The 23,402-nt window shown below is 53.9% G+C and overlaps 1 protein-coding gene across 1 annotated transcript in view; it reads left to right on the top strand.

Annotated features, from left to right (window-relative positions):
• The window catches only part of EML2 (EMAP like 2), a gene marked incomplete in the record, with an annotated part of 85,222 nt that overhangs the window by 22,530 nt on the left and 39,290 nt on the right, over nucleotides 1-23,402 (top strand). Inside the window, 1 exon segment of the mRNA XM_073598036.1 lies at nucleotides 22,052-22,209. Within this exon segment, the coding sequence (XP_073454137.1) occupies nucleotides 22,052-22,209 (158 nt within the window).

Genomic DNA, 23,402 nt, shown 5'->3' with positions numbered 1-23,402 from the left:
AAAATACCCCCCCCCACAAACTGCCAAATACCCCCCCCACAAACTGCCCTTTTCCCAAAAATACCCCCCCACACAAACTGCCCTTTTCCCAAAAATACCCCTCCACACAAACTGCCCTTTCTTTCTCGAACATCACGGGACACAGAGCCACAGTAATTACTGATGGGTTATATAGGTATCACTGGTGATTGGACACTGGCACACCCTATCAGGAAGTTCAACCCCCTATATAATCCCTCCCCCTTGCAGGGATACCTCAGTTTTTACGCCGGTGTCTTCATTCGAAGCAGTTCCCTATGCTCAGTTTCACTCAAGAATGCTGCAACACAGTATTCTGTCGACCTGGAACAAGAAGGTTCAGGCATTAGACTTTCCGATGCACCTGTCGCATGCGGTGCGTCAGAGCCTCAATTGGTGGCTCATACCCGAAAACCTGCAGAAGGGGAAATCCTTTCTACCGGTTACCTGGACGGTGGTAACAACAGATGCCAGTCTGTCAGGTTGGGGAGCAGTTCTGGAACAGGCTGCGGTCCAAGGGGTATGGTCCAAGACAGAGAGGACCTTACCCATCAACATTCTGGAGATCCGGGCGATACATCTAGCTCTAAAAGCCTGGACTATCAGGCTACAGGGTTGTCCGGTCAGGATCCAGTCCGACAATGCCACAGCAGTGGCTTATGTCAATCATCAGGGAGGCACCCGGAGCCGAGCTGCTCAAAAAGAGGTGAACCAGATCTTAGTCTGGGCAGAGATGCATGTGCCATGCATATCGGCAGTTTTCATCCCGGGAATAGAGAATTGGCAGGCGGACTATCTAAGTCGCCAGCAGTTACTTCCAGGGGAATGGTCTCTGCATCCCGACGTCTTTTGGGCCATATGCCAAAGATGGGGGGTTCCAGATGTAGTTCTCTTTGCATCCCGATTCAACAAAAAGATAGACAGATTTGTGGCAAGGACAAAAGATCCTCTTGCATGCGGGATGGATGCGTTGGTGATTCCGTGGCATCGGTTCTCACTGATTTACGCATTCCCGCCTATTCTGCTACTACCACGACTCCTTCGCAGGATCAGGCAGGAAAGGAAGTCGGTACTTCTGGTGGCCCCCGCTTGGCCCAGAAGGACTTGGTATGCAGAAATAGTAAGGATGACGGTAGGTTCCCCGTGGACACTACCGGTACGCCCAGACCTGTTATCTCAAGGTCCAGTGTTCCATCCTGCCTTACAAACGCTAAATTTGACGGTTTGGCTATTGAGACCCACGTTCTGAAGAGTCGTGGGCTCTCAGGTCCTGTCATATCTACCTTGATTAATGCAAGGAAGCCAGCTTCCAGGATGATTTATCATAGAGTCTGGAAAGCTTATATAACCTGGTGTGAATCCAGAGGTTGGCATCCCAGGAAATATGTCATAGGTAGAATCCTTGATTTTCTACAGATGGGATTAGAGATGAAGCTGGCCTTGAGTACCATCAAGGGCCAGGTCTCGGCTTTATCAGTATTATTTCAGCGGCCACTTGCTTCGCATTCTTTGGTCCGAAACTTTATGCAGGGGGTGATGCGTCTTAATCCTCCGGTTAAAGCGCCCCTAAACCCCTGGGACTTGAACTTGGTCCTGGCTGTGTTACAGAAACAGCCTTTTGAACCAATAAGTCAGATTCCTTTGGTCTTGTTGACAAGGAAATTAATTTTTCTGGTGGCCATCTCTTCTGCTAGAAGAGTATCAGAATTAGCAGCTCTTTCCTGTAAGGAGCCTTATTTGATTATACACAAGGATAGAGTGGTACTACGCCCTCATCCTAGTTTTTTACCGAAGGTGGTTTCTGATTTTCATTTAAACCAAGACATTGTTCTACCTTCCTTTCTTCCAGATCCCTGTTCTCCGGAAGAGAGATCTCTACATTCGTTGGATGTAGTAAGAGCAGTTAAGGCCTATCTAGGGGCAACTACTCAGATCCGCAAGACGGATGTTTTGTTTGTGCTGCCAGAGGGTCCCAATAGAGGACAGGCAGCGTCAAAAGCTACCATTTCTAAATGGATTCGACAGTTGATCATTCAAGCTTACGGTTTGAAACAGAAGATTCCTCCGTTTCAGATCAGGGCACATTCCACAAGGGCTATTGGTGCTTCTTGGGCAGTGCATCACCGGGCTTCTATGGCTCAAATCTGTAAGGCCGCAACCTGGTCTTCAGTCCATACATTCACCAGATTCTATCAGGTGGATGTGAGAAGGCATGAGGATATCGCCTTTGGGCGTAGTGTGCTGCAGGCAGCGGTACAGGGTCCTCAGGTCTGATTGCACCCTACTTGGTCGTGGTTCCCCCCCCTCAGGTAGCATTGCTCTGGGACATCCCATCAGTAATTACTGTGGCTCTGTGTCCCGTGATGTTCGAGAAAGAAAATAGGATTTTTTAAAACAGCTTACCTGTAAAATCCTTTTCTTTCGAAGGACATCACGGGACACAGAGGTCCCACCCCTCTTCTAATACACTATATTGCTTGGCTACAAAACTGAGGTATCCCTGCAAGGGGGAGGGATTATATAGGGGGTTGAACTTCCTGATAGGGTGTGCCAGTGTCCAATCACCAGTGATACCTATATAACCCATCAGTAATTACTGTGGCTCTGTGTCCCGTGATGTCCTTCGAAAGAAAAGGATTTTACAGGTAAGCTGTTTTAAAAAATCCTATTTTTCCCAAAAATACCCCCCCACAAACTGCCCTTTTCCCAAAAATACCCCCCACATACTGCCCTTTCCCCCATACTACCTTTCATATAATCCCCACTGTCATACCCTCCACACTCCTCTCCTGTACATACTGCCCATTGTCATATCCTCCACACTCCTCTCCTGTACATACCGCTCACTGTCATACCCTCCACACTCCTCTCCTGTACATACCGCCCACTGTCATACCCTCCACACTCCTCTCCTCTACATACCGCTCACTGTCATATCCTCCACACTCCTCTCCTGTACATACCGCTCACTGTCATATCCTCCACACTCCTCTCCTGTACATACCACCCACTGTCATACCCTCCACACTCCTCTCCTGTACATACCACCCACTGTCATACCCTCCACACTCCTCTCCTGTACATACCGCTCACTGTCATATCCTCCACACTCCTCTCCTGTACATACCTCCCACTGTCATACCCTCCACACTCCTCTCCTGTACATACCACCCACTGTCATATCCTCCACACTCCTCTCCTGTACATACCGCCCACTGTCATATCCTCCACACTCCTCTCCTGTACATACCTCCCACTGTCATACCCTCCACACTCCTCTCCTGTACATACCTCCCACTGTCATACCCTCCACACTCCTCTCCTGTACATACCACCCACTGTCATATCCTCCACACTCCTCTCCTGTACATACCACCCACTGTCATATCCTCCACACTCCTCTCCTGTACATACCACCCACTGTCATACCCTCCACACTCCTCTCCTGTACATACCTCCCACTGTCATACCCTCCACACTCCTCTCCTGTACATACCACCCACTGTCATATCCTCCACACTCCTCTCCTGTACATACCACCCACTGTCATACCCTCCACACTCCTCTCCTGTACATACCGCCCACTGTCATACCCTCCACACTCCTCTCCTGTACATACCACCCACTGTCATATCCTCCACACTCCTCTCCTGTACATACCGCCCACTGTCATATCCTCCACACTCCTCTCCTGTACATACCTCCCACTGTCATATCCTCCACACTCCTCTCCTGTACATACCACCCACTGTCATATCCTCCACACTCCTCTCCTGTACATACCGCCCACTGTCATATCCTCCACACTCCTCTCCTGTACATACTGCCCACTGTCATATCCTCCACACTCCTCTCCTGTACATACCGCCCACTGTCATATCCTCCACACTCCTCTCCTGTACATACCGCCCACTGTCATATCCTCCACACTCCTCTCCTGTACATACAGCCCACTGTCATATCCTCCACACTCCTCTCCTGTACATACCGCCCACTGTCATATCCTCCACACTCCTCTCCTGTACATACCGCCCACTGTCATATCCTCCACACTCCTCTCCTGTACATACCGCCCACTGTCATATCCTCCACACTCCTCTCCTGTACATACCGCCCACTGTCATATCCTCCACACTCCTCTCCTGTACATACTGCCCACTGTCATATCCTCCACACTCCTCTCCTGTACATACCGCCCACTGTCATATCCTCCACACTCCTCTCCTGTACATACCGCCCACTGTCATATCCTCCACACTCCTCTCCTGTACATACCGCCCACTGTCATATCCTCCACACTCCTCTCCTGTACATACCGCCCATTGTCATACCCTCCACACTCCTCTCCTGTACATACCGCTCACTGTCATATCCTCCACACTCCTCTCCTGTACATACCGCCCACTGTCATACCCTCCACACTCCTCTCCTGTACATACCGCTCACTGTCATACCTTCCACACTCCTCTCCTGTACATACTGCCCACTGTCATATCCTCCACACTCCTCTCCTGTACATAGTGCCCACTGTCATACCCTCCACACTCCTCTCCTGTACATACCGCCCACTGTCATATCCCCCACACTCCTCTCCTGTACATACCGCTCACTGTCATACCTTCCACACTCCTCTCCTGTACATACTGCCCACTGTCATATCCTCCACACTCCTCTCCTGTACATACTGCCCACTGTCATATCCTCCACACTCCTCTCCTGTACATACTGCCCACTGTCATATCCTCCACACTCCTCTCCTGTACATACCACCCACTGTCATATCCTCCACACTCCTCTCCTGTACATACTGCCCACTGTCATATCCTCCACACTCCTCTCCTGTACATACCGCCCACTGTCATATCCTCCACACTCCTCTCCTGTACATACCGCCCACTGTCATATCCTCCACACTCCTCTCCTGTACATACCACCCACTGTCATATCCTCCACACTCCTCTCCTGTACATAGTGCCCACTGTCATACCCTCCACACTCCTCTCCTGTACATACTGCCCACTGTCATACCCTCCACACTCCTCTCCTATATATAGTGCCCACTGTCATACCCTCCACACTCCTCTCCTGTACATACTGCCCACTGTCATATCCTCCACACTCCTCTCCTGTACATACCACCCACTGTCATATCCTCCACACTCCTCTCCTGTACATACTGCCCACTGTCATATCCTCCACACTCCTCTCCTGTACATACTGCCCACTGTCATATCCTCCACACTCCTCTCCTGTACATACCACCCACTGTCATATCCTCCACACTCCTCTCCTGTACATACTGCCCACTGTCATATCCTCCACACTCCTCTCCTGTACATACCGCCCACTGTCATATCCTCCACACTCCTCTCCTGTACATACCGCCCACTGTCATATCCTCCACACTCCTCTCCTGTACATACCACCCACTGTCATATCCTCCACACTCCTCTCCTGTACATAGTGCCCACTGTCATACCCTCCACACTCCTCTCCTGTACATACTGCCCACTGTCATACCCTCCACACTCCTCTCCTATATATAGTGCCCACTGTCATTCCCTCCACACTCCTCTCCTGTACATACCACCCACTGTCATATCCTCCACACTCCTCTCCTGTACATACAGCCCACTGTCATACCCTCCACACTCCTCTCCTGTACATACCGCCCACTGTCATATCCTCCACACTCCTCTCCTGTACATACCTCCCACTGTCATATCCTCCACACTCCTCTCCTGTACATACCGAACACTGTCATATCCTCCACACTCCTCTCCTGTACATACCTCCCACTGTCATATCCTCCACACTCCTCTCCTGTACATACCGCCCACTGTCATATCCTCCACACTCCTCTCCTGTACATACCGAACACTGTCATACCCTCCACACTCCTCTCCTGTACATACCGCCCACTGTCATATCCTCCACACTCCTCTCCTGTACATACCGCCCACTGTCATACCCTCCACACTCCTCTCCTATACACAGTGCCCACTGTCATATCCTCCACACTCCTCTCCTGTACATACCACCCACTGTCATATCCTCCACACTCCTCTCCTGTACATACCACCCACTGTCATACCCTCCACACTCCTCTCCTGTACATACCGCTCACTGTCATACCCTCCACACTCCTCTCCTGTACATACCGCCCACTGTCATATCCTCCACACTCCTCTCCTGTACATACTGCCCACTGTCATACCCTCCACACTCCTCTCCTGTACATACCGTCCACTGTCATATCCTCCACACTCCTCTCCTGTACATAGTGCCCACTGTCATATCCTCCACACTCCTCTCCTGTACATACCGCCCACTGTCATATCCTCCACACTCCTCTCCTGTACATACCGCCCACTGTCATATCCTCCACACTCCTCTCCTGTACATAGTGCCCACTGTCATACCCTCCACACTCCTCTCCTGTACATATCGCCCACTGTCATACCCTCCACACTCCTCTCCTGTACATACCACCCACTGTCATATCCTCCACACTCCTCTCCTGTACATACCGCCCACTGTCATATCCTCCACACTCCTCTCCTCTACATACCACCCACTGTCATATCCTCCACACTCCTCTCCTGTACATACTGCCCACTGTCATACCCTCCACACTCCTCTCCTGTACATATCGCCCACTGTCATACCCTCCACACTCCTCTCCTATACATACCACCCACTGTCATATCCTCCACACTCCTCTCCTGTACATACTGCCCACTGTCATACCCTCCACACTCCTCTCCTGTACATACTGCTCACTGTCATATCCTCCACACTCCTCTCCTGTACATACCACCCACTGTCATATCCTCCACACTCCTCTCCTGTACATACCGCCCACTGTCATATCCTCCACACTCCTCTCCTGTACATACCACCCACTGTCATATCCTCCACACTCCTCTCCTGTACATACTGCCCACTGTCATACCCTCCACACTCCTCTCCTGTACATATCGCCCACTGTCATACCCTCCACACTCCTCTCCTATACATACCACCCACTGTCATATCCTCCACACTCCTCTCCTGTACATACTGCCCACTGTCATACCCTCCACACTCCTCTCCTGTACATACTGCTCACTGTCATATCCTCCACACTCCTCTCCTGTACATACCACCCACTGTCATATCCTCCACACTCCTCTCCTGTACATACCGCCCACTGTCATATCCTCCACACTCCTCTCCTGTACATACCACCCACTGTCATATCCTCCACACTCCTCTCCTGTACATACTGCCCACTGTCATACCCTCCACACTCCTCTCCTGTACATATCGCCCACTGTCATACCCTCCACACTCCTCGTCTATACATACCACCCACTGTCATATCCTCCACACTCCTCTCCTGTACATACCACTCACTGTCATATCCTCCACACTCCTCTCCTGTACATACTGCTCACTGTCATACCCTCCACACTCCTCTCCTGTACATACTGCTCACTGTCATATCCTCCACACTCCTCTCCTGTACATACCACCCACTGTCATATCCTCCACACTCCTCTCCTGTACATACCGCCCACTGTCATATCCTCCACACTCCTCTCCTGTACATACCACCCACTGTCATATCCTCCACACTCCTCTCCTGTACATACTGCCCACTGTCATACCCTCCACACTCCTCTCCTGTACATATCGCCCACTGTCATACCCTCCACACTCCTCTCCTATACATACCACCCACTGTCATATCCTCCACACTCCTCTCCTGTACATACTGCTCACTGTCATACCCTCCACACTCCTCTCCTGTACATACTGCTCACTGTCATACCCTCCACACTCCTCTCCTGTACATACTGCTCACTGTCATACCCTCCACACTCCTCTCCTGTACATAGTGCCCACTGTCATATCCTCCACACTCCTCTCCTGTACATAGTGCCCACTGTCATATCCTCCACACTCCTCTCCTGTACATACTGCTCACTGTCATACCCTCCACACTCCTCTCCTATACATACCACCCACTGTCATATCCTCCACACTCCTCTCCTGTACATACTGCCCACTGTCATACCTTCCACACTCTTCTCCTGTACATACCGCCCACTGTCATATCCTCCACACTCCTCTCCTGTACATACTGCCCACTGTCATACCTTCCACACTCTTCTCCTGTACATACTGCTCACTGTCATATCCTCCACACTCCTCTCCTGTACATACCGCCCACTGTCTTATCCTCCACACTCCTCTCCTGTACATAGTGCTCACTGTCATATCCTCCACACTCCTCTCCTGTACATAGTGCTCACTGTCATATCCTCCACACTCCTCTCCTGTACATACCGCCCACTGTCATATCCTCCACACTCCTCTCCTGTACATACTGCCCACTGTCATACCCTCCACACTCCTCTCCTGTACATACCGCCCACTGTCATACCATCCACACTCCTCTCCTGTACATACCACCCACTGTCATACCCTCCACACTCCTCTCCTGTACATACCACCCACTGTCATACACTCCACACTCCTCTCCTGTACATACCGCCCACTGTCATATCCTTCACACTCCTCTCCTGTACATACCACCCACTGTCATATCCTCCACACTCCTCTCCTGTACATACCACCCACTGTCATACCCTCCACACTCCTCTCCTGTACATACCGCCCACTGTCATACCCTCCACACTCCTCTCCTGTACATACCGCTCACTGTCATATCCTCCACACTCCTCTCCTGTACATACCGCCCACTGTCATATCCTCCACACTCCTCTCCTGTACATACTGCCCACTGTCATATCCTCCACACTCCTCTCCTGTACATACCGCCCACTGTCATATCCTCCACACTCCTCTCCTGTACATACCGCCCACTGTCATATCCTCCACACTCCTCTCCTGTACATACCGCCCACTGTCATATCCTCCACACTCCTCTCCTGTACATACCACCCACTGTCATATCCTCCACACTCCTCTCCTGTACATACCGCCCACTGTCATACCCTCCACACTCCTCTCCTGTACATACCGCCCACTGTCATACCCTCCACACTCCTCTCCTGTACATACCGCCCACTGTCATATCCTCCACACTCCTCTCCTGTACATACCGCCCACTGTCATATCCTCCACACTCCTCTCCTGTACATACCACCCACTGTCATACCCTCCACACTCCTCTCCTGTACATATCGCCCACTGTCATACCCTCCACACTCCTCTCCTGTACATACCGCCCACTGTCATACCCTCCACACTCCTCTCCTGTACATACCGCTCACTGTCATACCCTCCACACTCCTCTCCTGTACATACCGCCCACTGTCATACCCTCCACACTCCTCTCCTGTACATATCGCCCACTGTCATACCCTCCACACTCCTCTCCTGTACATACCGCCCACTGTCATATCCCCCACACTCCTCTCCTGTACATACCTCCCACTGTCATACCCTCCACACTCCTCTCCTGTACATACCACCCACTGTCATACCCTCCACACTCCTCTCCTGTACATACCACCCACTGTCATACCCTCCACACTCCTTTCCTGTACATACCGCCCACTGTCATATCCTCCACACTCCTCTCCTGTACATACCGCCCACTGTCATATCCTCCACACTCCTCTCCTGTACATACCGCCCACTGTCATATCCTCCACACTCCTCACCTGTACATACCGCCCACTGTCATATCCTCCACACTCCTCTCCTGTACATACTGCCCACTGTCATATCCTCCACACTCCTCTCCTGTACATACCGCCCACTGTCATATCCTCCACACTCCTCTCCTGTACATACCGCCCACTGTCATATCCTCCACACTCCTCTCCTGTACATACTGCCCACTGTCATACCCTCCACACTCCTCTCCTGTACATACCGCCCACTGTCATACCCTCCACACTCCTTTCCTGTACATACCGCCCACTGTCATATCCTCCACACTCCTCTCCTGTACATACCGCCCACTGTCATATCCTCCACACTCCTCTCCTGTACATACCGCCCACTGTCATATCCTCCACACTCCTCTCCTGTACATACCGCTCACTGTCATATCCTCCACACTCCTCTCCTGTACATACCGCCCACTGTCATATCCTCCACACTCCTCTCCTGTACATACCGCCCACTGTCATATCCTCCACACTCCTCTCCTGTACATACTGCCCACTGTCATACCCTCCACACTCCTCTCCTGTACATACTGCCCACTGTCATACCCTCCACACTCCTCTCCTATATATAGTGCCCACTGTCATACCCTCCACACTCCTCTCCTGTACATACTGCCCACTGTCATATCCTCCACACTCCTCTCCTGTACATACTGCTCACTGTCATATCCTCCACACTCCTCTCCTATACATACCGCTCACTGTCATACCCTCCACACTCCTCTCCTGTACATACTGCCCACTGTCATACCCTCCACACTCCTCTCCTGTACATACTGCCCACTGTCATATCCTCCACACTCCTCTCCTGTACATACCGCCCACTGTCATACCCTCCACACTCCTCTCCTGTACATACCGCCCACTGTCATATCCTCCACACTCCTCTCCTGTACATACCGCTCACTGTCATACCCTCCACACTCCTCTCCTGTACATACTGCCCACTGTCATATCCTCCACACTCCTCTCCTGTACATACCGCCCACTGTCATACCCTCCACACTCCTCTCCTGTACATACTGCCCACTGTCATATCCTCCACACTCCTCTCCTGTACATACCGCCCACTGTCATACCCTCCACACTCCTCTCCTGTACATACTGCCCACTGTCATACCCTCCACACTCCTCTCCTGTACATACCGCCCACTGTCATATCCTCCACACTCCTCTCCTGTACATACCGCTCACTGTCATATCCTCCACACTCCTCTCCTGTACATACCGCTCACTGTCATACCCTCCACACTCCTCTCCTGTACATACCACTCACTGTCATATCCTCCACACTCCTCTCCTGTACATACCGCTCACTGTCATATCCTCCACACTCCTCTCCTGTACATACCGCTCACTGTCATACCCTCCACACTCCTCTCCTGTACATACCACTCACTGTCATATCCTCCACACTCCTCTCCTGTACATACCGCTCACTGTCATACCCTCCACACTCCTCTCCTGTACATACTGCCCACTGTCATACCCTCCACACTCCTCTCCTGTACATACCGCTCACTGTCATACCCTCCACACTCCTCTCCTGTACATAGTGCCCACTGTCATATCCTCCACACTCCTCTCCTCTACATACCACCCACTGTCATATCCTCCACACTCCTCTCCTCTACATACCACCCACTGTCATATCCTCCACACTCCTCTCCTGTACATACCACCCACTGTCATATCCTCCACACTCCTCTCCTGTACATACCGCCCACTGTCATATCCTCCACACTCCTCTCCTGTACATACCACCCACTGTCATATCCTCCACACTCCTCTCCTGTACATACCGCCCACTGTCATATCCTCCACACTCCTCTCCTGTACATACCGCCCACTGTCATACCCTCCACACTCCTCTCCTGTACATACCGCCCACTGTCATATCCTCCACACTCCTCTCCTGTACATACTGCCCACTGTCATACCTTCCACACTCCTCTCCTGTACATACCACTCACTGTCATATCCTCCACACTCCTCTCCTGTACATACCGCTCACTGTCATATCCTCCACACTCCTCTCCTGTACATACCGCTCACTGTCATACCCTCCACACTCCTCTCCTGTACATACTGCCCACTGTCATACCCTCCACACTCCTCTCCTGTACATACTGCCCACTGTCATATCCTCCACACTCCTCTCCTGTACATACCGCCCACTGTCATACCCTCCACACTCCTCTCCTGTACATACCGCTCACTGTCATACCCTCCACACTCCTCTCCTGTACATACTGCCCACTGTCATACCCTCCACACTCCTCTCCTGTACATACCGCCCACTGTCATATCCTCCACACTCCTCTCCTGTACATACCGCTCACTGTCATACCCTCCACACTCCTCTCCTGTACATACCGCCCACTGTCATACCCTCCACACTCCTCTCCTGTACATACCGCCCACTGTCATATCCTCCACACTCCTCTCCTGTACATACCGAACACTGTCATATCCTCCACACTCCTCTCCTGTACATACCGCTCACTGTCATATCCTCCACACTCCTCTCCTGTACATACCACCCACTGTCATATCCTCCACACTCCTCTCCTGTACATACCGCCCACTGTCATATCCTCCACACTCCTCTCCTGTACATACCACCCACTGTCATATCCTCCACACTCCTCTCCTGTACATACCACCCACTGTCATATCCTCCACACTCCTCTCCTGTACATACTGCCCACTGTCATACCCTCCACACTCCTCTCCTGTACATACCACCCACTGTCATATCCTCCACACTCCTCTCCTGTACATACCACCCACTGTCATATCCTCCACACTCCTCTCCTGTACATACTGCCCACTGTCATATCCTCCACACTCCTCTCCTGTACATACTGCCCACTGTCATACCCTCCACACTCCTCTCCTGTACATACTGCCCACTGTCATACCCTCCACACTCCTCTCCTGTACATACCACCCACTGTCATATCCTCCACACTCCTCTCCTGTACATACCGCCCACTGTCATATCCTCCACACTCCTCTCCTGTACATACCGCTCACTGTCATATCCTCCACACTCCTCTCCTGTACATACCGCTCACTGTCATATCCTCCACACTCCTCTCCTGTACATACCGCTCACTGTCATACCCTCCACACTCCTCTCCTGTACATACCACTCACTGTCATATCCTCCACACTCCTCTCCTGTACATACCGCTCACTGTCATATCCTCCACACTCCTCTCCTGTACATACCACCCACTGTCATATCCTCCACACTCCTCTCCTGTACATACCGCCCACTGTCATACCCTCCACACTCCTCTCCTGTACATACCGCCCACTGTCATATCCTCCACACTCCTCTCCTGTACATACTGCCCACTGTCATACCTTCCACACTCCTCTCCTGTACATACCACTCACTGTCATATCCTCCACACTCCTCTCCTGTACATACTGCCCACTGTCATACCCTCCACACTCCTCTCCTGTACATACCGCTCACTGTCATACCCTCCACACTCCTCTCCTGTACATAGTGCCCACTGTCATATCCTCCACACTCCTCTCCTCTACATACCACCCACTGTCATATCCTCCACACTCCTCTCCTCTACATACCACCCACTGTCATATCCTCCACACTCCTCTCCTGTACATACCACCCACTGTCATATCCTCCACACTCCTCTCCTGTACATACCACCCACTGTCATACACTCCACACTCCTCTCCTGTACATACCGCCCACTGTCATATCCTCCACACTCCTCTCCTGTACATACTGCCCACTGTCATACCTTCCACACTCCTCTCCTGTACATACCACTCACTGTCATATCCTCCACACTCCTCTCCTGTACATACCGCTCACTGTCATATCCTCCACACTCCTCTCCTGTACATACCGCTCACTGTCATACCCTCCACACTCCTCTCCTGTACATACTGCCCACTGTCATACCCTCCACACTCCTCTCCTGTACATACTGCCCACTGTCATATCCTCCACACTCCTCTCCTGTACATACCGCCCACTGTCATACCCTCCACACTCCTCTCCTGTACATACTGCCCACTGTCATACCCTCCACACTCCTCTCCTGTACATACTGCCCACTGTCATACCCTCCACACTCCTCTCCTGTACATACCACCCACTGTCATATCCTCCACACTCCTCTCCTGTACATACCTCCCACTGTCATATCCTCCACACTCCTCTCCTGTACATACCGCCCACTGTCATATCCTCCACACTCCTCTCCTGTACATACCGCTCACTGTCATATCCTCCACACTCCTCTCCTGTACATACCGCTCACTGTCATATCCTCCACACTCCTCTCCTGTACATACCTCCCACTGTCATATCCTCCACACTCCTCTCCTGTACATACCGCCCACTGTCATATCCTCCACACTCCTCTCCTGTACATACCGCTCACTGTCATATCCTCCACACTCCTCTCCTGTACATACCGCTCACTGTCATATCCTCCACACTCCTCTCCTGTACATACCACCCACTGTCATATCCTCCACACTCCTCTCCTGTACATACCGCTCACTGTCATATCCTCCACACTCCTCTCCTGTACATACCTCCCACTGTCATATCCTCCACACTCCTCTCCTGTACATACCGCCCACTGTCATATCCTCCACACTCCTCTCCTGTACATACCGCTCACTGTCATATCCTCCACACTCCTCTCCTGTACATACTGCCCACTGTCATACCCTCCACACTCCTCTCCTGTACATACTGCCCACTGTCATACCCTCCACACTCCTCTCCTGTACATACCACCCACTGTCATATCCTCCACACTCCTCTCCTGTACATACCTCCCACTGTCATATCCTCCACACTCCTCTCCTGTACATACCGCCCACTGTCATATCCTCCACACTCCTCTCCTGTACATACCGCTCACTGTCATATCCTCCACACTCCTCTCCTGTACATACCGCTCACTGTCATATCCTCCACACTCCTCTCCTGTACATACCACCCACTGTCATATCCTCCACACTCCTCTCCTGTACATACCGCCCACTGTCATACCCTCCACACTCCTCTCCTGTACATACTGCCCACTGTCATACCCTCCACACTCCTCTCCTGTACATACTGCTCACTGTCATATCCTCCACACTCCTCTCCTGTACATACCACCCACTGTCATATCCTCCACACTCCTCTCCTGTACATACCGCCCACTGTCATACCCTCCACACTCCTCTCCTGTACATACCGCCCACTGTCATATCCTCCACACTCCTCTCCTGTACATACTGCCCACTGTCATACCTTCCACACTCCTCTCCTGTACATACCACTCACTGTCATATCCTCCACACTCCTCTCCTGTACATACTGCCCACTGTCATACCCTCCACACTCCTCTCCTGTACATACCGCTCACTGTCATACCCTCCACACTCCTCTCCTGTACATAGTGCCCACTGTCATATCCTCCACACTCCTCTCCTCTACATACCACCCACTGTCATATCCTCCACACTCCTCTCCTCTACATACCACCCACTGTCATATCCTCCACACTCCTCTCCTGTACATACCACCCACTGTCATATCCTCCACACTCCTCTCCTGTACATACCACCCACTGTCATATCCTCCACACTCCTCTCCTGTACATACTGCCCACTGTCATACCTTCCACACTCCTCTCCTGTACATACCACTCACTGTCATATCCTCCACACTCCTCTCCTGTACATACCGCTCACTGTCATATCCTCCACACTCCTCTCCTGTACATACCGCTCACTGTCATACCCTCCACACTCCTCTCCTGTACATACTGCCCACTGTCATACCCTCCACACTCCTCTCCTGTACATACTGCCCACTGTCATATCCTCCACACTCCTCTCCTGTACATACCGCCCACTGTCATACCCTCCACACTCCTCTCCTGTACATACTGCCCACTGTCATACCCTCCACACTCCTCTCCTGTACATACTGCCCACTGTCATACCCTCCACACTCCTCTCCTGTACATACCACCCACTGTCATATCCTCCACACTCCTCTCCTGTACATACCTCCCACTGTCATATCCTCCACACTCCTCTCCTGTACATACCGCCCACTGTCATATCCTCCACACTCCTCTCCTGTACATACCGCTCACTGTCATATCCTCCACACTCCTCTCCTGTACATACCGCTCACTGTCATATCCTCCACACTCCTCTCCTGTACATACCACCCACTGTCATATCCTCCACACTCCTCTCCTGTACATACCGCCCACTGTCATACCCTCCACACTCCTCTCCTGTACATACTGCCCACTGTCATACCCTCCACACTCCTCTCCTGTACATACTGCCCACTGTCATATCCTCCACACTCCTCTCCTGTACATACCGCCCACTGTCATACCCTCCACACTCCTCTCCTGTACATACTGCCCACTGTCATACCCTCCACACTCCTCTCCTGTACATACTGCCCACTGTCATACCCTCCACACTCCTCTCCTGTACATACCACCCACTGTCATATCCTCCACACTCCTCTCCTGTACATACCTCCCACTGTCATATCCTCCACACTCCTCTCCTGTACATACCGCCCACTGTCATATCCTCCACACTCCTCTCCTGTACATACCGCTCACTGTCATATCCTCCACACTCCTCTCCTGTACATACCGCTCACTGTCATATCCTCCACACTCCTCTCCTGTACATACCACCCACTGTCATATCCTCCACACTCCTCTCCTGTACATACTGCTCACTGTCATACCCTCCACACTCCTCTCCTGTACATACCGCCCACTGTCATATCCTCCACACTCCTCTCCTGTACATACCGCCCACTGTCATACCCTCCACACTCCTCTCCTGTACATACCGCCCACTGTCATATCCTCCACACTCCTCTCCTGTACATACTGCCCACTGTCATACCTTCCACACTCCTCTCCTGTACATACCACTCACTGTCATATCCTCCACACTCCTCTCCTGTACATACCGCTCACTGTCATATCCTCCACACTCCTCTCCTGTACATACCGCTCACTGTCATATCCTCCACACTCCTCTCCTGTACATACCGCCCACTGTCATACCCTCCACACTCCTCTCCTGTACATACCGCTCACTGTCATACCCTCCACACTCCTCTCCTGTACATAGTGCCCACTGTCATATCCTCCACACTCCTCTCCTCTACATACCACCCACTGTCATATCCTCCACACTCCTCTCCTCTACATACCACCCACTGTCATATCCTCCACACTCCTCTCCTGTACATACTGCCCACTGTCATACCCTCCACACTCCTCTCCTGTACATACCGCTCACTGTCATATCCTCCACACTCCTCTCCTGTACATACCGCCCACTGTCATATCCTCCACACTCCTCTCCTGTACATACCGCCCACTGTCATACCCTCCACACTCCTCTCCTGTACATACCGCCCACTGTCATATCCTCCACACTCCTCTCCTGTACATACTGCCCACATTCATATCCTCCACACTCCTCTCCTGTACATACCACCCACTGTCATATCCTCCACACTCCTCTCCTGTACATACCGCCCACTGTCATATCCTCCACACTCCTCTCCTGTACATACCGCTCACTGTCATACCCTCCACACTCCTCTCCTGTACATACCGCCCACTGTCATATCCTCCACACTCCTCTCCTGTACATACCACCCACTGTCATACCCTCCACACTCCTCTCCTGTACATACCACCCACTGTCATATCCTCCACACTCCTCTCCTGTACATACTGCCCACTGTCATACCCTCCACACTCCTCTCCGCACACCAAGGAGGGGGGGAGATTTGCAGTCACTAATTTGGCCTCCTCCCCTTCTCCTCTACACCTGGCTCTGACCTCCCCCCCACCTGGCTGCACCCCCCTCCTGTCCACCTGGCTCCATCCTCCCCCACCTGGCTGCACCCTCCTCTCCCTCCCACCTGGCTCAGCCCCCCCCACTTGGCTGCACTCCCCCCTCTCCTGTCCACCTGGCATTGCCCCCCACCTGGCTGCACCCTCATTTCTCATGTCCACCTGGCTCCGTCCTCCCCCCAAATGACTGCACTCCCCCCTCTCTGCCCCTCTCCCCCCACCTTGCTCCATCCCCCCCACCTGGCTTCACCCTCCCCTCTCCGCCCCTCTCCCCCCACCTGGCTCCATCCCCCCCACCTGGCTTCACCCTCCCCTCTCCGCCCCTCTCCCCCCACCTGGCTCCGTCCCCCCCACCTGGCTGCACCCTCCCCTCTCCTGTCCACCTGGCTCAGTTCCCACAAACCTGGCTGCACCCTCCCTTCTCCCCCCGACCTGGCTCCGCCCCCTCACCTGGCTCCTTCCCACCCCACCTGGCTGCACCCTCCCCTCTCCTGTCCACCTGGCTCCCCCCGCCATCTGGCTGCACCCTCCCCTCTCCACCTGGCTCTGTCCTCCCCCCACCTGGCTGCACTCCCCCCTCTCCTGTACACCTGGCATTGCCCCCCTACCTGGCTGCACTCCCCCCTCTCCTGTACACCTGGCATCGCCCCCCTACCTGACTGCACCCTCCCCTCTCCTGTCCACCTGGCTCCGTCCCCCCCACCTGACTGCACCCTCCCCTTTCCTGTCCACCTGTCTCAGTCCCCCCCACCTGACTGCACTCCCCTCTCCTGTCCACCTGGATCCGTCCCCCCCACCTGACTGCACTCCCCTCTCCTGTCCACCTGGCTCAGTCCCCCCCACCTGACTGCACTCCCCTCTCCTGTCCACCTGGCTCAGTCCCCCCCACCTGGCTGCACTCCCCTCTCCTGTCCACCTGGCTCAGTCCCCCCCACCTGACTGCACTCCCCTCTCCTGTCCACCTGGCTCCGTCCCCCCCACCTGACTGCACTCCCCTCTCCTGTCCACCTGGCTCAGTCCCCCCCACCTGACTGCACTCCCCTCTCCTGTCCACCTGGCTCAGTCCCCCCCACCTGGCTGCACTCCCCTCTCCTGTCCACCTGGCTCAGTCCCCCCCACCTGACTGCACTCCCCTCTCCTGTCCACCTGGCTCCGTCCCCCCCACCTGACTGCACTCCCCTCTCCTGTCCACCTGGCTCCGTCCCCCCCACCTGACTGCACTCCCCTCTCCTGTCCACCTGGCTCAGTCCCCCCCACCTGACTGCACTCCCCTCTCCTGTCCACCTGGCTCAGTCCCCCCCACCTGGCTGCACTCCCCTCTCTCCTGTCCACCTGGCTCCGCCCCCCACTTGGCTGCACCCTCCCCTCTCACCTCCACCTGGCTCTGCCCCCCACTTGGCTGCACCCTCCCCTCTCCACCTGGCTCTGTCCTCCCCCCACCTGGCTGCACTCCCCCCTCTCCTGTACACCTGGCATCGCCCCCCTACCTGGCTGCACTCCCCCCTCACCTGTACACCTGGCATCGCCCCCCCACCTGACTGCACCCTCCCCTTTCCTGACCACCTGGCTCCGTCCCCCCCACCTGGCTGCACCCTCCCCTTTCCTGTCCACCTGGCTCCGTCCCCCCCACCTGGCTGCACCCTCCCCTTTCCTGTCCACCTGGCTCAGTCCCCCCCACCTGACTGCACTCCCCTCTCCTGTCCACCTGGCTCAGTCCCCCCCACCTGACTGCACTCCCCTCTCCTGTCCACCTGGCTCAGTCCCCCCACCTGACTGCACTCCCCTCTCCTGTCCACCTGGCTCAGTCCCCCCCACCTGGCTGCACTCCCCTCTCTCCTGTCCACCTGGCTCCGCCCCCCACTTGGCTCCACCCTCCCCTCTCACCTCCACCTGGCTCTGCCCCCCACTTGGCTGCACCCTCCCCTCTCCACCTGGCTCTGTCCTCCCCCCACCTGGCTGCACTCCCCCCTCTCCTGTACACCTGGCATCGCCCCCCTACCTGGCTGCACTCCCCCCTCTCCTGTACACCTGGCATCGCCCCCCCACCTGACTGCACCCTCCCCTTTCCTGTCCACCTGGCTCCGTCCCCCCCACCTGGCTGCACCCTCCCCTTTCCTGTCCACCTGGCTCCGTCCCCCCCACCTGGCTGCACCCTCCCCTTTCCTGTCCACCTGGCTCAGTCCCCCCCACCTGACTGCACTCCCCTCTCCTGTCCACCTGGCTCAGTCCCCCCCACCTGACTGCACTCCCCTCTCCTGTCCACCTGGCTCAGTCCCCCCCACCTGACTGCACTCCCCTCTCCTGTCCACCTGGCTCAGTCCCCCCCACCTGGCTGCACTCCCCTCTCCTGTCCACCTGGCTCAGTCCCCCCCACCTGACTGCACTCCCCTCTCCTGTCCACCTGGCTCCGTCCCCCCCACCTGACTGCACCCTCCCCTTTCCTGTCCACCTGGCTCCGTCCCCCCCACCTGGCTGCACCCTCCCCTTTCCTGTCCACCTGGCTCAGTCCCCCCCACCTGGCTGCACTCCCCTCTCCTGTCCACCTGGCTCAGTCCCCCCCACCTGACTGCACTCCCCTCTCCTGTCCACCTGGCTCCGTCCCCCCCACCTGACTGCACCCTCCCCTTTCCTGTCCACCTGGCTCCGTCCCCCCCACCTGGCTGCACCCTCCCCTTTCCTGTCCACCTGGCTCAGTCCCCCCCACCTGACTGCACCCTCCCCTTTCCTGTCCACCTGGCTCCGTCCCCCCCACCTGGCTGCACCCTCCCCTTTCCTGTCCACCTGGCTCCGTCCCCCCACCTGGCTGCACCCTCCCCTTTCCTGTCCACCTGGCTCAGTCCCCCCCACCTGACTGCACTCCCCTCTCCTGTCCACCTGGCTCAGTCCCCCCCACCTGACTGCACTCCCCTCTCCTGTCCACCTGGCTCCGTCCCCCCCCACCTGACTGCACTCCCCTCTCCTGTCCACCTGGCTCAGTCCCCCCCACCTGACTGCACTCCCCTCTCCTGTCCACCTGGCTCCGTCCCCCCCCACCTGACTGCACTCCCCTCTCCTGTCCACCTGGCTCAGTCCCCCCCACCTGACTGCACTCCCCTCTCCTGTCCACCTGGCTCAGTCCCCCCCACCTGACTGCACTCCCCTCTCTCCTGTCCACCTGGCTCAGTCCCCCCCACCTGACTGCACTCCCCTCTCTCCTGTCCACCTGGCTCAGTCCCCCCCACCTGGCTGCACTCCCCTCTCTCCTGTCCACCTGGCTCCGCCCCCCACTTGGCTGCACCCTCCCCTCTCACCTCCACCTGGCTCCGCCCCCCCCCACTTGGCTGCACCCTCCCCTCTCCACCTGGCTCTGTCCCCCCCCCCACCTGGCTGCACTCCCCCCTCTCCTGTCCACCTGGCTCCGCCCCCCCACCTGGCTGCACCCTCCCCTCTCCTGTCCACTTGGCTTTTTTCTGGGGGCGCAAGTAGCTGGTCTTGCCTCGGGTGCAAAATAGTCTCTCTCCGACCCTGATCTGCTGACATAGGAAGGAGGCAGAGAATCCACCAGATGGAGGAATCAACCGAAATACCTAAAGAATCTGATACAATGTGTCTTTTAGGGGCCCATGAATCTGATACAATGTGTCTTTTAGGGGCCCATGAATCTGATACAATGTGTCTTTTAGGGGCCCATGAATCTGATACAATGTGTCTTTTAGGGGCCCATGAATCTGATACAATGTGTCTTTTTAGGGCCCCATGAATCTGATACAATGTGTCCTTTTAGGGCCCCATGAATCTGATACAATGTGTCTTTTAGGGGCCCATGAATCTGATACAATGTGTCTTTTAGGGGGCCCATGAATCTGATACAATGTGTCTTTTAGGGGCCCATGAATCTGATACAATGTGTCCTTTTAGGGGCCCATGAATCTGGTACAATGTGTCTTTTAGGGGCCCATGAATCTGATACAATGTGTCTTTTAGGGGCCCATGAATCTGATACAATGTGTCCTTTTAGGGGCCCATGAATCTGGTACAATGTGTCCTTTTAGGGGCCCATGAATCTGATACAATGTGTCCTTTTAGGGGCCCATGAATCTGGTACAATGTGTCTTTTAGGGGCCCATGAATCTGATACAATGTGTCTTTTAGGGGCCCATGAATCTGGTACAATGTGTCCTTTTAGGGGCCCATGAATCTGATACAATGTGTCTTTTAGGGGCCCATGAATCTGATACAATGTGTCCTTTTAGGGGCCCATGAATCTGATACAATGTGTCCTTTTAGGGGCCCATGAATCTGATACAATGTCTCCGTTTATACGGCCCATGAATCTGATACAATGTGTCCTTTTAGGGGCCCATGAATCTGATACAATGTGTCTTTTAGGGGCCCATGAATCTGATACAATGTGTCTTTTAGGGGCCCATGAATCTGATACAATGTGTCTTTTAGGGGCCCATGAATCTGATACAACGTGTCTTTTTAGGGCCCCATGTAGTGAAGCCTCCACCGCGCTCATCACAGAACGGCCTCACCCCCCGCAGGAGGAGCGCCATGTCTACCTCACCTTCCTCCCCCAAAAAAGGGGGCGCCCCGGTGTTCTCCAAAAGGTATGTACACCCCCATCTATGTCACATGAGCTAACATAAAGATCAGTAACCCATCAGAACTCATCCGCCACACAGCTGGCAACAGAAATCTGAACAATTACTGGCTGCTCATCACCATTGTAATGTACAAGAAGTCTGAACACAGATATACATCCCTGACTCCGACCAGACATACAGGCAGAGGTCACCATAGACAGACAGATCTACGACAGCACTGCAGACAGACGGATACTGGTCAGTACAGCAGAGAACCCCCGCAGTATACAGAGGATAGGCTCCTCCCATAGTATACAGAGGATAGGCACCTCCCATAGTATACAGAGGATAGGCTCCTCCCATAGTATACAGAGGATAGGCTCCTCCCATAGTATACAGAGGATAGGCTCCTCCCATAGTATACAGAGGATAGGCTCCTCCCATGGTATACAGAGGATAGGCTCCTCCCATGGTATAGAGGATAGGCTCCTCCCATAGTATACAGAGGATAGCCTCCTCCCATAGTATACAGAGGATAGCCTCCTCCCATGGTATACAGAGGATAGGCTCCTCCCATAGTATACAGAGGATAGCCTCCTCCCATGGTATACAGAGGATAGGCTCCTCCCATAGTATACAGAGGATAGGCTCCTCCCATAGTATACAGAGGATAGGCTCCTCCCATAGTATACAAAGGATAGCCTCCTCCCATAGTATACAGAGGATAGGCTCCTCCCATAGTATACAGAGGATAGTCTCCTCCCATGGTATACAGAGGATAGGCTCCTCCCATGGTATACAGAGGATAGCCTCCTCCCATAGTATACAGAGGATAGGCTCCACCCATAGTATACAGAGGATAGGCTCCTCCCATAGTATACAGAGGATAGGCTCCACCCATAGTATACAGAGGATAGGCTCCTCCCATAGTATACAGAGGATAGGCTCCTCCCATAGTATACAGAGGATAGGCTCCTCCCATGGTATACAGAGGATAGGCTCCACCCATAGTATACAGAGGATAGGCTCCTCCCATAGTATACAGAAGATAGGCTCCTCCCATAGTATACAGCTGATAGTCGCTCTCCATAGAATACAGAGGATAGTTGCTCTCCATAGTATACAGAGGGTGGATCTCCCACAGTATACAGCGCCTTGAAAAAGTATTTATACCCCTTGAAATTTCCCACATTTTGTCATGCTACAACCAAAAACAT

Source organism: Aquarana catesbeiana, linkage group LG09 (assembly GCF_042186555.1).
Source record: "Aquarana catesbeiana isolate 2022-GZ linkage group LG09, ASM4218655v1, whole genome shotgun sequence".
In the NCBI taxonomy this organism is placed as follows: Eukaryota; Metazoa; Chordata; class Amphibia; order Anura; family Ranidae; genus Aquarana; species Aquarana catesbeiana.
The sequence above is the reverse complement of the archived record's forward strand: the minus strand, read 5'-3'. Positions and strand labels throughout refer to the sequence as shown.